The sequence below is a fragment of the Colletotrichum graminicola genome, assembly GCF_000149035.1.
Source record: "Colletotrichum graminicola M1.001 genomic scaffold supercont1.1, whole genome shotgun sequence".
In the NCBI taxonomy this organism is placed as follows: Eukaryota; Fungi; Ascomycota; class Sordariomycetes; order Glomerellales; family Glomerellaceae; genus Colletotrichum; species Colletotrichum graminicola.
Window position 1 is genome coordinate 1,751,213 of NW_007361005.1, and position 15,686 is coordinate 1,766,898.

General features: G+C 57.1%; 2 protein-coding genes across 2 annotated transcripts; both read left to right on the plus strand.

Moving 5' to 3' along the window:
- Window positions 1-1,694: 1,694 nt before the first annotated feature.
- GLRG_00465 (NUDIX domain-containing protein) lies at window positions 1,695-2,324 on the plus strand (the record flags this gene model as incomplete). Its single annotated transcript, XM_008091150.1, has 1 exon — window positions 1,695-2,324. The coding sequence occupies one exon, from the start codon at window positions 1,695-1,697 to the stop codon at window positions 2,322-2,324; it is 630 nt and encodes a 209-aa protein (XP_008089341.1).
- Window positions 2,325-12,439: 10,115 nt separating this feature from the next.
- On the plus strand, window positions 12,440-15,340 carry GLRG_00466 (arrestin domain-containing protein; the record flags this gene model as incomplete). The annotated part of the gene is made up of 2 exons (XM_008091151.1): window positions 12,440-14,428; window positions 14,534-15,340. The coding sequence occupies 2 exons, from the start codon at window positions 12,440-12,442 to the stop codon at window positions 15,338-15,340; spliced, it is 2,796 nt and encodes a 931-aa protein (XP_008089342.1).
- Window positions 15,341-15,686: the final 346 nt, after the last annotated feature.

Sequence of the window (15,686 nt, forward strand, 5' to 3'; positions counted from 1 at the left end):
CTCGAGCCAGCTTTTTGGTCACGACAGCGTGTCGCAGTACTAGAGAAGCACTTGCTACAGGGCCCAAAAGTATTTTCCTTTTCTTTTCTCCTTGTCACCAGCTCAGGCACCGTTCTTCAATGAACACAACGACTTTCTCTTTCAACTCTGAGACTGCGCTCTAATAGATCTGCACGAACACATGTGTCTGCGCACAAAGGTCTCTCCATACAGAACGCGGCACACGACGTTTTGCCCTTGCACTAATAGACAGCCTAGTTTGTCGCCATTTGGCAGGTAATGGGTTAAAACATGGTTACTTCCCTCAGGGTCACGGAATGGAAAATACCTAACAACGCAGGGGAGGGAGGGGGGTTGGTAGGTAGTTTTTCAACGTGGAGGCAAGGCTAGACCATTATTAGCTAGTAAATTGTTAAGCATGAATCAGATGCAGCTCCAGTATAGCATTGTGATGCCTTGAATGTGAATGTATCATGTGATGGTGGTTTATGACAGAATGGTAGTTGGTATTTTTGTCAGTGGTTCAGTAGAGGACGTTGAGTTGAATAAAATCTTGTGTTTTCACACCGCCAGGTTCTGCTGAGACAGCCAAGAAAGCAGCCATCCGAGTCTGCCGCCCTATTACCTCTGAAAGCAACCACATTTCCAAGACATGTCCGAGAGGCCTAGTCAGAGGCATGTCGCCAGAGGAAAAGGACAAGAGAAGGGGCAGGAATGGGAGACACAAGGATTGTCCTCGGCCGGCCGAGTCTCGTTCCCGGGTTGTTGAGTCTGCGGGTCCAGAGACGGCGGCATCAACGGCCAACGCCCCAAAGACAGATGCGTCGAGGATGGCTGTCCCAAAGACGGGGGGCTGCAGAGACGGATGCATCAACGGCTGAAGCTGCAAAGACCGAAGTCGCAGAGACTGGAAGCTCTCAAGACGGCCACTGCAGGCACGGAAACCGAAAAGACCGCCGCTCCGACGAGCAAACCATCCAAGACCCCTCCCCCCTCCCGTTCCCGACACTGGCGTTTCCAAAGCTGTCACTACCGATTCTACTGTCGCCGAACCAAAGGCCATTGCCGAGGGGAAGGGGGGAGGGGACACTACTGGGCCGACGGACTATTACTTTAGAGAAAGTTCGATCAGTCGAGAGACAAGTGCGAGAAAATCATCAGTTGACACAATTTTAATGCTTGTTGCATGCAACTATCTGTATCAGTTTGCTGTCTTGAACCGCGAAAGACGTTCCCACATGCCATGACGACGATTCCAATCGCCTACTCTCAGGGCCTTGAGAACGTTTTCGAGACATTTCTTTTTTGTAATTCGCCAATATTTGAGTGCTTCTCGTCAGCCTAAACCCGGTGGGAAAGGGGATACGAAGTGAGACCCATGGCCGGGACCTCGAGCTTGCACTGGGAGGGGACGTGGCCGTCCATACCACCAGATCAAAGGTCCTCCGGCCAGGTAAAAACACGTCGCAAAAGTGGGTCGTCGGCGGAACGACCGAGAAAACCCGCCCCGCCGCCTCCGCCGCCGCCGTCGTCGCAAACAGTCCCTCACTCCGCAAACCACACTTCAACCCGACGACTCACCCAAGAACAACAACCGTCTTCCTCTCCTCCATATCATCTATCCTTCCACATAAGGAAGAAAGCAAAAAGAAGAAAGATTTTTTAAAAAAAAGACAAAAAAAAACCTGCAAACGATGGAGCAACCAACCACGACCACGCAGGACCCCGCCGCCAACCTCGCCCACCCCACATCCCTCAAATGCTACAACCTCCCGATGCGCGCCTGGCTCGAGAACAACGGCAAGGCGACGGAGCTGGACGGCCTCGCGACGAGCGCCCTCGTCTTCGACCGCCGCGGCCGCGTCCTCCTGCTGCAGCGCGCCGCCCACGACAGCATGCCGCTGCGCTGGGAGGCGCCCGGCGGCGCCGTCGACGACGCCGACCCGAGCGTGCTCGCCGCCTGCGCGCGCGAGCTGCGCGAGGAGACGGGGCTCGGGGCCGTCCGCGTCGTGCGCGTCGTCAGCGAGGGCGCGGGGAAGGAGCCCGGCAGCTCCCTGACGAACCGCACGGGCACGCTGACGCTGCTGCGGTTCGCCTTCGAGGTCGAGGTCGAGGTCGAGGCCGTGGCGCCGGGCGGGGACGGGGAAGGCGACGAGATTGCCGTGCGGACCGACCCCGAGGAGCACGCGGACCACGTGTGGGCCTCGGAGGAGGAGGTGATGAGGGAGAGGGTCGGGGAGAAGGACATCCCGATCACGAACGCGCAGATGGCGAGTCTGATCCTCGACGGGTTCCGGCGGAGGCGGGAGGAGGGTGTCGTTTAATGGTGCTTCCTGTCCAAGTCGTCTTGTGAAACCGAGGACCCGACTTCGTTCACGGGTTCTCCGAACGGGACGTCCAACGAGGGGAGGCATTACAGCGAGTTTGATAGTCTGCCCTGTATAACTCACGGGAGGACGGACCTGGCAAACCAGGCCTCAGCGCTTTCATATACCTCTTTTCATCCTTTTATGTTTACACTTCAACGTGGATGGTGCCTCCACAACCGATACTACCCGGGACCAGACATCGTGGGCGAGAACTGACAGGCACAAATAGAGGAGGCAAGCCTGACGAGAGACTGATATTCCTCCAAGCACACGGCTGGCTTTTACACTGACCACGACTCAGATCCCCTTCACTGGATATCTCGCACGGAGGACATGGTTCACTCTTGATGTCGATAAAAAGCGGCAACATGCAAATCACCACATGCGGAGCTCGAGGCTCGTCCTCCCCGTCACACATCTTGCACCATCACGGTCGCCGCTGGACCTCCCAACGCCCATCGCGATGCGGAGATGAGGCCTGCAGTCGGAACACGCCCAAAGGCGTCATCCCCAGGCTGGAAGCCATCGGGGATTAGCACATGAAGGCTGGCAGGTGGCTCTCTGTCATGCTTGGAGTAGTTGAGACCGATGGCATCCAGCAATGCATGTGCAAATGGTGACCCAAGTCAGGCAAGGCCCTAGCAAGCACGCTAACAAGCACGCTCCGTATCAGTATCAGTTAGGTAATAGCAAGCAAAAATTACAAAATCATGTCGTGGAGGCAACAAGGGGAGCATCCAGGTAGGCACGGGAGCTATTCATCGCCGCAGCGGGAACGAGAGAGAGTCGTCTCCGTGAAGGCCTCGAAATTCTCCATAGAGGTGCAACATGGATGCTCGACGGGCGATTTCGACTTGTTGCTTTCGTGGAGGCTGCCGACGCCGATGCGAAGCCCAGGCAAAAGCTGCAATCGTTGGGCCGGGGCTGTGCCGCCGAGGTCCGACGCCGGTTTGCGCAGATTGCGCAACGCTGGTGATTCAGGTACCAAGTGCATGCATCTGCAAGGTGGAAGAGCTTGGCAACCTTGGCAGACGCCCTGTCCGTCTCAGGGGCCACTTCGTCTGAGGGATCACTTGGGGGCCCGAGCAGCGGGTGCAAGGCGAACTAAGCTATTGCCATGTCATGCATCGTATCCGTAAGCGAACCATGGCAGGTTCCGCGCAGGGGTCGAAGAAGGGCGGCGTCTACCACGACGATACGATATACGTAAATGGTACGGTGTGTGTGTGAATCCGACCTAAATAGTTGAGCAGCTCGCCGGGAACCAAGACTGGGTGGTGGCGCGTTGGGCCAAAGGTAGCTCGCTCCCGACGTGAAGTGATGATGTGAGCAACAGGTCGCCCTGTGAGAGGGGGATCACTGCGAATCTGGCGAACCAGACGAAGAGGAGCAAGTCAAGTGCCCATCTGGTATATACTAGCCCCGGCTATGTCGATGCTCCGGGGGACACGGTTCTAGACTTCTTCCAGACAACCCACTTGAGGCATCGCACGGCCCGGACGGGTACCGCGGCGGAACTACATCGTCATCTGCGGCTTTGACGTCGCGCAAAACAGCACAGGTTTGCCGCAGTAGCTAGTGAGTGAGACCAGCCATGTACGATGTATTGCATGACGGAAGGAACCCACGTACTTAGCCCTGAAAACGAGCGGTAATGCCCGAAGCCGGCAGATATTAGGGCTGCTCACAATGCTGTTGCGGCGCGGGCGGGTTAGTCAGTGCCTCTAGCGCCAGACGCCAGCGGTGGGCGTAAAGTGGGATCCTTAGGTAGATGGGCAGATGGGGTTTGGTTGGTGGCTGAAAAGAAGCCGATTCGGCGCCGTAGATCCGAGAGAACTGGAAGGATGGATGACAAGACAGGCGACAACCGAGGCGATCAAGACGGACGGCGGCGGCGGCAGGGGGTGAAGACGCGGCTTCTGGCGTTGCCGGATTGGGGAAGCCGGCGATGGAAAAGTGGCCGGGCGGCGAGTGCCTGGAGGCAGAACCAAACGGAGAGAAAAATGATGGAGGGGTGCACCAATGCTGTAGGGATGTTTTGTCGACACCGTCCGCCGTAACCGGGTACCAGAGCAGAGTGTGCGTCGGTATGGGTGCAGCGATGCTCGCCTTGTGTTTTGCATGACATGGAACTCCCGCCTTATTCCCAGAGAGGGTCCGTTGTAGTTGTCGTCGTCGTCGTTGTCGCCATCGTTGTTGGCAAGGATCGTATGCGGTGACTTGGGTATCCCGTACGGGTAGACCACGGATATCCATTCATACCTACATGGTAGCTCAACTCATCGGTTAGTTCATTGGCGATAGAAGACGATGCTACGGATACTGTGCTTGCCTCGTAAAGTCTCTCACATGCGCAATATCGCCGGCGGGGACTTATCGCTGTTGTTTTTGATGCCGCGGTGGCGTAAACACCATCGACCCTCCCCAGATGGGGGGGTTCATGTCGAAGCTTGACTGGATTTGGATGAGTGAATAATGCTTCGTCGCCAATTGGGACGCAAGATGCCACTTTGGTTCTGCAGTTGACAACAAATGTCGGCAGCATAGTGCGTGCAGTATCCGTAAGCAGCAAAGCAGCGTCGCAGTCCAGGCATGCCCCTCCGCGGGGCCCGTTGCAGTCAGTCAGTGGTCATTGTCCATCCATGATCGTCATCGTCGCCGTTGATGTTGGTGTTGTCACGTGGTGAAGGAGAAAACGGCTTTTCCTTCCTTCCTCGAGTTAGGTACCTACCAAAGTTCCAAGGTAGGGAGGTACCTGCCTCTCGAAGGAGATGGACGGTCGTGGACAGCACACAACCTGTGAAAATGTCTCGTTCCTTCCTATCTTGCCTCTCTGCACTGTACTGTGTGTGTACGTGACGTCTCCTTCCTTCTTCTTCCCCTTTCCGTTTCTAAGCCCGCGGCTTCCCCAGCCGATCCGGGCTCGGCATTCTCGCAGGGCAGGCACACGATGCTATCGCGACTGCAGCGGAGGCAGGCAAAGCAGGCAAGGCAGGCAAAGCAGGCAAGTGACTGGTGCGAACTTCCCTGGAGGTGCAACAGGTTACGAATCTACGACTCAAAGATTGCCCCACTTACAGCCATCGATGACCTCAGCGGCGCCGATCCCGGATCATCTCAGGCGCGCTACACGTGTAATGCCGTCATGTACTGAAAAGTACCGACACGTCACTTTGAGAGCTGTCATTCCACCAGCAGTACATCGAGGTACGTACTGTGGCAGGCAAAGGGGGCTTCCCCACACTTTTGCCAGTCGAATTTTCATCACGCCCATCTTCACCCTGTCGATTCCAAGTGGGAATCACTGCAGTCCATGCCCAAACATTGTCAATCCCTCATGCAAATCCTTGATGCAACACTTGTCCACGATGACGACCACTTCTCCATCTTTTGACTCGAAGATCAAGAAAGACGACGAAACCTTAACAAGGGGATAGAGAAATCTCGAAGAAGAAAAAAATCACCCCCACCCTTGCTCCAACAACCACGAACACGACCCTGGCCTGGCGTCGCCAGGCTGGCGACGACCTTGCGAACACACCAGTCTACCAATAATCACTCCGTATCCGTACAGACGACTGGACTGGACTATACACATACAGGGGTTGCGATATTCCAATCGGATCCACGGCTGTCTGGTCTGGTCTGGTCTGGTTCTGCATCGGTTCGCAAGCACCACGGTCAGACCTCTTTGCCCCGAACTTTGCCCAACGGCTCTCCCATTATGCAGCAATGCGGTGACGCAACTTGCAAAAGCCTTGCTTTACTTGCCTCCAGAACAGACCAGACCAGACAGACCAGGTGAATACGACCCCTACCTTAGGCTTGCCAAGCATTGCTACTGACTACCTTACTGCGACTACCATCACCACCACCACCACTAGTTCATGGATAGGCAGGAAAAGCTCATCCCGATGGGGAGCACAGCTTATACGCACACACGCGTCGCGTAAACCGTCTTCATTCCTCGACAGCCAACCGTCTACATGCCGCATAATCGCGCCACTATTTCTTGTCGGGTTTCCAATCCACGCTAGAGCCTCGTTTCGTCTCTTTTCCTTGTCTTGTTCCACTGCTTGCTCGCCAGCCACGGGGCCTGCTTGTAACGCTCGCTTCTCCAGTGCGTGCTCGTCTTCAGTGACCAAGGTCATAGCCCAACCTTTGCTTCAGCTGGTGTTCGCCAGCCACCAGCCTGTCGGACATGTCCGACATTAACCCACGCGCGCCAAAGACCCCTTTCCCATCTCCATCTCCCTTTCAAAGCGGTGCTGTATTACAGACACTGGTCCGCCCTGGGCGCAGTCAAGCTTCACATAGTGTACCATTTCCATCCCCACCTCCCCACGCAGCCCGGGTGCGAATCCGCCCTCATTGTGATACGACGGCGGCGGCGGTGGCAGATGCAGATTCAGGGACTTCCGCTACCAACAAAAGGCTTCATGGCAGAGTCATGATTGTGTACCCCGCGGCGTCACCCCTCCAGTCCTTCGGTCTCGGCCGTATAAAGAGAGAGAGAGAGAGAGAGAGAGAGGGAGGGAGAGAGCACTTCGTCCATGGCTGTGCATAGTGGACGACGCAGAGCAAGGCACGGTTGCTTGCTAGGATACCGACGCTGGGCTCCTGGACGTTCCCATCGGCCAGCCCTGCCATATTCACCGCTTCAGCAACCCGCCCACCGTCTGTGGCTCACTCCACTACAGGTATATACAGCCGGCCTGGGGTTCGCCTTGTCCAGGGACCGCAAGAATCTTTGCTCCCCTCGGATCAGAGTAGTTCTGCCGCGGAATAGGTATCTCCTCCTTCCAAGGCGCGGAACCAGTCACAAAGACCAATTGGGCCATCGGTGCTACGTGGTCCCCTGCCCCCCGCCGCACACCCCGGCCACTAGCCTCAATGCAACGGTTTCTGGGCTGGCCTAGCGAGCCCGGATCTCGCGGTTTCGAGCACCAAAGGTTGAGATGGCAGAGATTGCTTCTTAATGCGATGGAACAGAATTCCCAAGAGAGCCATGATGCAAACGGGCGCGCGAGTGAAACATGGCCGTTTGGCACCGCACGGCTGGTACTCGGTGCACTCACTGACTGGCGAACGACGGGAGTTACAGTGCCGCCGCCGCCGCTGCTGTGTCTCATTCGGCCTTTACGGCGCACCTTGTTGGCTGCACGTTCCTCGACCTGTCAAGTATCAAATGTTTTGATTGATACCTCCCAGCATTCCTATGTACAGCACCAACCCAACCCCCCCCTCTTGGTGCTCGTAAGACAAACAACCTGGAACATGGCATCATCCAGGAGCAACAAGGTTGAACGGAGAGTGTGGCTGGCTCATGTCACCCTTTGATGGATCAATAAAAAAGTCGTGGGCTCTCACAAGACTACCAAGTCACGCAGGGCTCAAGGCATTGGGTCTCGGCCATTCTTTGGAAGTCCCGGAGAACTGTCGGCGGCGACGACAACCACGCAAGAGGTAGGTGGCTCGCCGATAGTCATAGCCAGCGTCGCCTTGCAACCATCGGCCAGGGTGGCGTGGTTTGCAGGGTAACAAGCAGTCTCTGCTGTGGCTCCCAAACCAGAGTGTGGATGTGCGGCTCGGGTTGAGTGAGGCTTGACTTGCTGCGGTTCAGTCCCGAACGGCGCCAGGGACATTGACTGGAACGACATGCTTCACCTCACTCACGTCCGCGATGCGTTGCACGCAAACTATGATGGATACGTATCGGGCGAAGCTGCTGCGTAGCGAAATTCAAATAGCTGTCATTCGGCGACAAACAAAAGACGCGACACGACATGGAAGCTCGGCAAGTCGAGGGACCGGTCACTTGGCGCGCCGGCTCATGTTGATCTGCTCGGAAGAGGCAGAACAGAGTTGCGACTACAGAGGCGCTAGGACTAAAAAAGAGGTTGACGCGGCACATGGACACAGGTTGTCGGCCGCGGCATGACGGGCTGTCACGGTCGGAAAGTCTTCGGTTGCAAACTTTCTTCCCCGTCTCTTTTTCCTTTTCAGGAGCTATCGGTAATATCAGCGGTGTGGGGGAAGAGCCAGGTATCCCCGATTTGGGTTGAAGCCGCCATGCATCAATGGGCGAACAGCGGACACAACAAAGAGCAGCAGCAGCAGCAGCAGCATGTCCATACCGTCGGGTCCATATCATATCGTCTGGGCATCAAAACGACGGTGGCCATCGTCATGGGCATAAAGCCGGATTGGCAGCTCACCGTTGCTCATACTCCAATATTCCTCGCGATTAGGCTTTGGGCCACGACTACCTACCTAGTCGTGCCCGGGCACTGCCTGCCAGCATGTCCCGGCGAAGCAAGCCTTCTGCTGACACCACACATCCAGGGACGGTCCCAGACGCCGACGATGCCGATTCAGGGAAAGACTTACGGAGTAGGTAGTACCTAGGGGGATGGATACTTGGCATGTGCCGGCTGCAGAAGTGTTCGAGTGCCCTTTCATGACGACCGTCAGCCACCACACACGGTCACGAATGCACTCGACCACGCAGCAAGACGCTAACCCATTCTCGGGCCCTCGCACTCTGTGTTCCCGCTGCTTGCTTGCTTGCTTGCTTACTCATTGTCGAGTACCTACCTATCAATCAGATGGGGTCGCTCGGCACCTGGGCACCGCCAGCGTTGGTGGATTCGCACAGCTCGCAACAACTCAAATCTCAGATCCAGATAACTGGAATCTCGCCCCAGCCTAGTCAAAGTCCGCGTCCCTACGGAGTATTGGCAGTGGTAAGTTTTCGGGCACTAGGAATTGTTAAGAAACCGCCCCCCCCCCCCCCCCCCCATTTGAAAAAGCGACAAGCAAGGGTGTCTTATAATACATCATAGGTTGATCATTAGTTCACACTGAGGTACGGATACAAAGCAAGCAGGAAGCAAGCCCTTACAGTCTACACTACCTAGTATCCGGCGGCCTGCTTCCAGCACGCTTTGCTTCCCAGCAATAAGCAACTCGTGCCGGAGCGGCGGCACGCGCGTGGACACGCACTTCTAGGAGTAAGGGTACGAGTATCCATAGCGCACACAGCGACGGATCATGGCTGCTCGGCACGGCAAGCAGTTCATTACTCTCGGCACGGATATTGTACAGCTACACGCTTGAATGGAACACCAAGAAACGCTATGGCTGCCCAGACTTAGTTGCCTACGGTAGTCCTCGGGATTGAGCTCTGCCACCATGAACTACGTAAGGTCATTTCTCGCCTGTCTTGTCTTGCCAGTCGATCCACCCGGCTCTGGCTCTGCTCTACCTACCTACCTTACTTCCACTTCATCTTGAGTCGTGTCCCCTTTTCTCAGGAAACCGTCTTCCTTACATATATATCTGCCAAGTTGGTCAATCGCTCGCTCGCAGCAAGCATCGGTTGCAACTGTTCCATTCCCATCGTCCTGCCCGCAGAGTTCCGCCTGCGAAGCAAGAAAAACAAGAAAAGGCTGGGGAACTAAACCGCATACATTCGCACACTGGGCCGCCCATCAAACGTCCCATTCCATCTCATCATCCCTCCTCATCCGCCATCGTAAGCTACCTATTCCTATTATCTACAGTACCAACCAGGTCATATTCATTATCCATACGTCGTTCCCCCCTGCATTGCGCTTTTTTACCTTGTCCAGACGGAGGGAGGGTTTTCTCTCATTCCTTCTTCCCCTCCTCTCAAACGTCTCGTCTCATCTCAACCCATAACATTACCCCCGTCGCCTCGTCTTTTGTTGCGAGAGCTTGGAAAGGGTTTAAAAAAAAATTGCACCTTTTTTTTTTCTTGTTCTATCATATCCGTATTTCCCGCCCCAAAACCAAAACTCGCAAACCCCTCCCCTCCCCAATCATTGGTGAGAGAGGACGAGATTTACACACAGGGCGTACACCGCACACGCCTCACTCACTCACTCACGCACATACATACACACACCGCAACATTACCCACGGTCATCGCGTCGCAGAGTCTCTTTTCCTGTACGCTACCTACTCTACCTACTCTACCCACTCTCCCCCGCGCCCGACATCATCATCCTTGCACGTTACTCAAAGGCCGCTATCGCAGCCAATCCAATCCTGCTTCCGTGGTTGGGGGTGCTGGAGAGAGAGAGAGACCTACCACTCCCAGCCTGTGCGCCAAAGCCAATTCCCACTCTTTCCATTCGGCGTCCAGAAAACCTCTTTGCTGGGATACCGTCGCAACCGTCGTAGCCGTTGCGGCCGGCGCCTCTTCACTCGCCCTCCCCTCCCTGCTGTGTGTTGTGGCTTGGCTTGCCCACCGCTCACTCACTCACTCATTCATTCACTCACTCACCTACCCTCTCACTAGGTAGTTCTCCCACTGTCAGTCACCCCCCTAGTCGCTGCCGCTGTCACATTTCACCATCTTCACTCATCTGTACGTCGTGCGTTTTGTTACCGCTCTCCGCTCCCTCATTCTCATTCTTGTTTGTTCGCCCTGTTGTGCTATGCTATATTACTCCGCTGGATTATGGCCCTATCGATACCACACCGACCCTATCCTCTTTTTCACCTTCACCTTCACCTTGTAACCCCACCGCTTAAACAAGGGCGGTCAATTAGTGTACCAGGTCATCGACTCTAACCGCTTCGCCTCGCCTTCGCTTGCTTGCCTCTCTCTCCCCTCCCCCTCACATCCTATCCTACACCCCTCATTGTTGCCGACATCTTCCCTGTTGCCAACACCTCATTCGCCGATTTCATATCTGGCTCGACTCGATTCCGACCCCATCCATCCCATCATCACTCCACCCCCCTCCCCTTCTACCTCCCACCTGGCTAGAAACCAAGGAGACTCTCACTCCCCTCGGAGAGAGCCCCAAGCAAGACTTCAGCAGGTCCTGTGGCGTGCGCGCGGGGCTCCCCATCTTCACTTCACTGAGGCATGGCGAGCAGTCAGAAGGCAAAAACGTGAGACATTCATTCAACACGGACGCATCCTGACTGGTCCGGACTCCCCTCTCAAGAGAGGCCCTGTCCTGCGGTATCTATGCCGAGCCTCTCTGCCTCTGGGCCTTTGACCTTGGACTTTGGACTGAACTGTGACGACGTTTGATTTCGATTGGTCCCACTCTCTCTCTCTCTCTCTCCCTCCCTCTCTCTATCCCACACGCCCACCCCCCTCCCTCCCTTCTGATCTCATTTGCGCCCTCATCACCCACTCTCACTCTCTCTCTCTCTCTCTCTCACACACACACACACACCACACACACACGCATCTCATCCCGCACCCGCACCGGCATGCCATACTGATCTTCCCGTTGTACCTAGCAACTAGACTTTCTTCTCCGCCAAAAACAACACGCAAAGTTCTTGCTTTTCCACCCACGAGGAGGTCCGAGAGTGGGATGTGATTAAGCCCACCCCGGCTCTTGTCACTGACTGATCGCATATGCACGCTCGACTCTCTGTCTCTCTCATCTGACGGTACGTCCTGCGTTCCCTTCCGGTACCTGTTCTCTCACTCCGAGCCCGCCTCCCGTCCGCTTAGCGTCTTCTTCGTCTTGTTGTACCTCAACAAAGATGCATGTCCAATGCCCTCCCCCATGCCAGTCTGTCTGTCTGTTCTGTCTTGTCTCTCCGTCTTTTCCATGTGCCGCAAGTGCTCGCACCGCGCCGTGTCCCATCACCGCTGCACATTATCACGGACAACCCTGCATCCCACCTCAAACCCCCATCATCCCTAACTCCCGCCTCGATGCCTGACACCACTCCTGGACGACCCGACCTACACATCCACGTCGCCTCCTCCTATGGATACCCTCACTTGCTTTTTGCCAGCGCATAGAACTGTCTCATGCACCTCCCATCTGCCCAACACCCCAGACCGGCCTTCCATTGTTCCTGGCCGTCAAAAAAAAAAGCTTGCTTTCCTAAAACACCGCTCTTCTTTTAGCCTCGACCACCGTTTCTACTGTTTCTTATAATCGGCATACCGCCGCTCATCTTGTTCCCCCACCGGCTGAGTGATTTGCGGATTCTCTTCGTCACTCGGCCACTTTCTACATGTTTCTTCCCGACAGCGGTCGTCGTGTCTAACAATGCCGTCCGCAATGACAGACTCGGAGCGATCTCGGCGTACGGAAAACTGGATTCCCACATCCACCCGTGGCGGCGTCTACTACTGCCCCAGATATCTCCTCGACCCTCCGGCTGCACAACAAAACCGCCTGCCAACGCCGCCCATTCGCGCTCGTCAAGTGAGGCCGCGATCCATACACATTACCTCGTGGCCGTCTGGTTTCGTACCCCATGAACTGAGACCCCAGCCTGAGCGCCCCGTCAAGAGGAGGAAGCCGCCCAACCCCGTCTCGCCCGCTACCACGTCGCTGGGCAAGACGTCATTGAAGTTCAGCTTCAAGCAATTCTTCTCCCTCTCCCAGAAACAGGTCCCGAGCCGATCCGCTTCGAGCGCTTCCACCCCCTCGAGGCCGCCCCTCTCGAGACCACCCAGCAGGGCCACGAGCCTCCTCAACAGACTCTCCAGCTATCGCGAGGTAGACCTGGTGGTGCCCGAGGAAGACACAATGGCGCTGCGATCGGCCGCCATGTCCGAAACCATGAGGCCGCCTCTCATGTCCTCTGCCTACAACACCCCCGGCCAACGCAGCAGCTTGATATCGGTCCGGAGCGCCAAGAGCAACGTGACATCCATGGTGACGGAAATCCCCAAGCCCGTCGCGCACGGCAGCGGCGTCAGCTGTTCGATCCTCATGGCCGAGCCCAACGTCTTCCTGACCGGATTCGACCACGACGGCCACCGGCAACACTCGCAGGGCGGCACGGCGCTGCTGCGCGGAAAGCTGCAGCTAAAGGTCACCAAGAACGTCAAGATCAAGGGCGTCAGCCTGAAGCTGGCGGGAAAGGCGCGGACGGAATGGCCCGAGGGCATCCCCCCGCTCAAGGTCGACCTTTACGAGGAGGAGTCGCTGCGGACACAGGTCCTGACATTTTTCAACGCCGTCAATGACGGATGGGAGTCCGAGTACGGCAACCAGTGCGTCTACACGCTGAAGAACAGCTCCACGAACTCTTCGTCGACGAACCTCGCCTCCGGCTCCCCCCGCAACTCAATCTCACAGTCGCTGCTGTCGGTGCCGCTCAACTCCAACAACAACAACAACTCCAACAACAACAACAACAACAACAACAACAGGCAGGGCATGACGGCGAGGGAGCTGAAGCGTCTCTCGCTGCAATCAAACCAATCTCGCAGCTTCGGCAAGGGCGACAACCCCAGCGGCAACCAGGCCAAGGGTTACAAGGTCTTCTATCCCGGCGTGTACGAATACAACTTTGAGCTGCCCATCGACCACCACCAGCTGGAGACCACCAAGCTGCAATACGGCTCCGTCAAATGGGAGCTGCAGGCGACCGTCGAGCGGGCCGGGGCCTTCAAGCCGAACTTGCACGGGTCCAAGGAAGTGGCCATCGTGCGCGTGCCCGACCAGCTGTCGCTGGAAATGACGGAGCCCATCTCCATCAGCCGCCAGTGGGAGGACCAGCTACACTACGACATTGTCATCTCTGGCAAGTCGTTCCCCATCGGCACCAAGATCCCGATCGCCTTCAAGCTCACGCCGCTTGCCAAGGTCCAGGTTCACAAGCTCAAGGTTTTCGTCACCGAGTCGGTCGAGTACTGGACCAACGACCGCAGGGTCACGCGCAAGGACCCGGGCAGGAAGATCCTGTTGCTCGAGAAGACTGCGGGAAAGCCCCTGGATCCCGCCTATGCCTCATCGGACGTCCGCGTGCTCAACGGCGGCGAGCTGACGCCGCGCCAGCGTCGCGAGGCCCGCGAGTCCGCCGCCATGCGTCGTGCTGCCGAGGCTTCCCGCCACGGCATGATGCCAGACCCTCTGCCCGAACCGGTCGACAACATCCTGGGTGATCTGGACCTCGGCCTGGAGAGCTACTGGGGCTCGACCGAGATCGAGATGAATGTGCAGCTGCCCACTTGCGACACCATGGCCAAGAGCAAGGAGCTGCGCCTGCACCCCGACTGCAGTTGGAAGAACGTCAACGTGTACCACTGGATCAAGGTATGTGACGGCTCCTCCCCCTCTTCTCCCTGTCTTTCGGCAGCTTGTCTTTGTGACGCGTGAGCCCATCTCCCCCTCCCCCCGACTGACATGAGCTTCTCACAGATCGTCATGAGGATCTCTCGCCTTGACCCCGATGATCCCACTGGCACCAAGCGCCGTCACTTCGAGATCAGCATCGACTCGCCGTTCACGGTTCTCAACTGCCGCGCCACGCAGGCCAACACCTCTCTGCCCGAGTACTCGGGCCCCGACATGTGTGCCAACCAGAGCCGCCAGACCTCCTGCGGCTGCCCCGACGCCGTGACCATCTCCGGGCCCCCAGAGGGCTCGCCGAACAACTTGTCGACCGGCGCCCTCACCGTCGTGGACGGCTCCGACAACCTTCCGGCACCGCCGCAGGCGGCACACCTCCCGTCCTCCCCGCAGCCTGGCACCGGCGCCACCACCAGCCGCCACGGACAGACCTCGCCACCGACCTCCCAGACGAACGTGGATCCGTTCTCTGACACTCACCCGCGCCCGATTCACCTCCTCCGCGTGCCGTCGTACAACCCCCCGGCCTTCGACGCCGAGGTACCACCGCCGCCCGCAGAGGAGCAGCTGCGGCTACAGACGCCGCCGCCCCAGTACGACGTCATCGTCGGCACCCCCAGCGTGGACGGCATGGCGGACTACTTTGCGCGCCTCGCGGACTACGGCTACGACGAGCCCGAGGAGGATTCGGACTCGGACGAGGGCCCGGCCCGCATCACGGAGCGCGGAGGGCGCGTTAACGTCGCGCACCCCCGCACGCCGGGCGGCCGACGCGCGCCCAGCCGGAGCATGGAGATTCAACGGCCCCCCCTGGAGCTGAGGATGGAGACGCTGCCCGCGCTTCGAAGGAGCGACGTGCCGTCACAAATTAACTGAACATAATGATGTAATATCAACGGGACCCAAGATCCACCAATAAAGGACAAAACGACAACTGATGAGTAGGGGAAAGGGGGCCGGAAGGGGAAAGGGATCGGGACGGGAACTAGAGGAAGCCGGCTTTCACGTTTTTTTCTTTTTCTTTACCCACGCATCATGACGGATCATTCGAATGGGTTTTACACACGACTCAAACGAGAATGGATGGGGGGAAGGGAAGGGAATCGGTCGGCGTATTGACTCAAAACAAGGGAGGCTGCCATTCAAGGACGCGCCGCGCTTCGCTCGTCATATCCGGAGCGAAGTAGGATCTCACGGGGGGGGGAGGGAGGGAGAAGGGGGA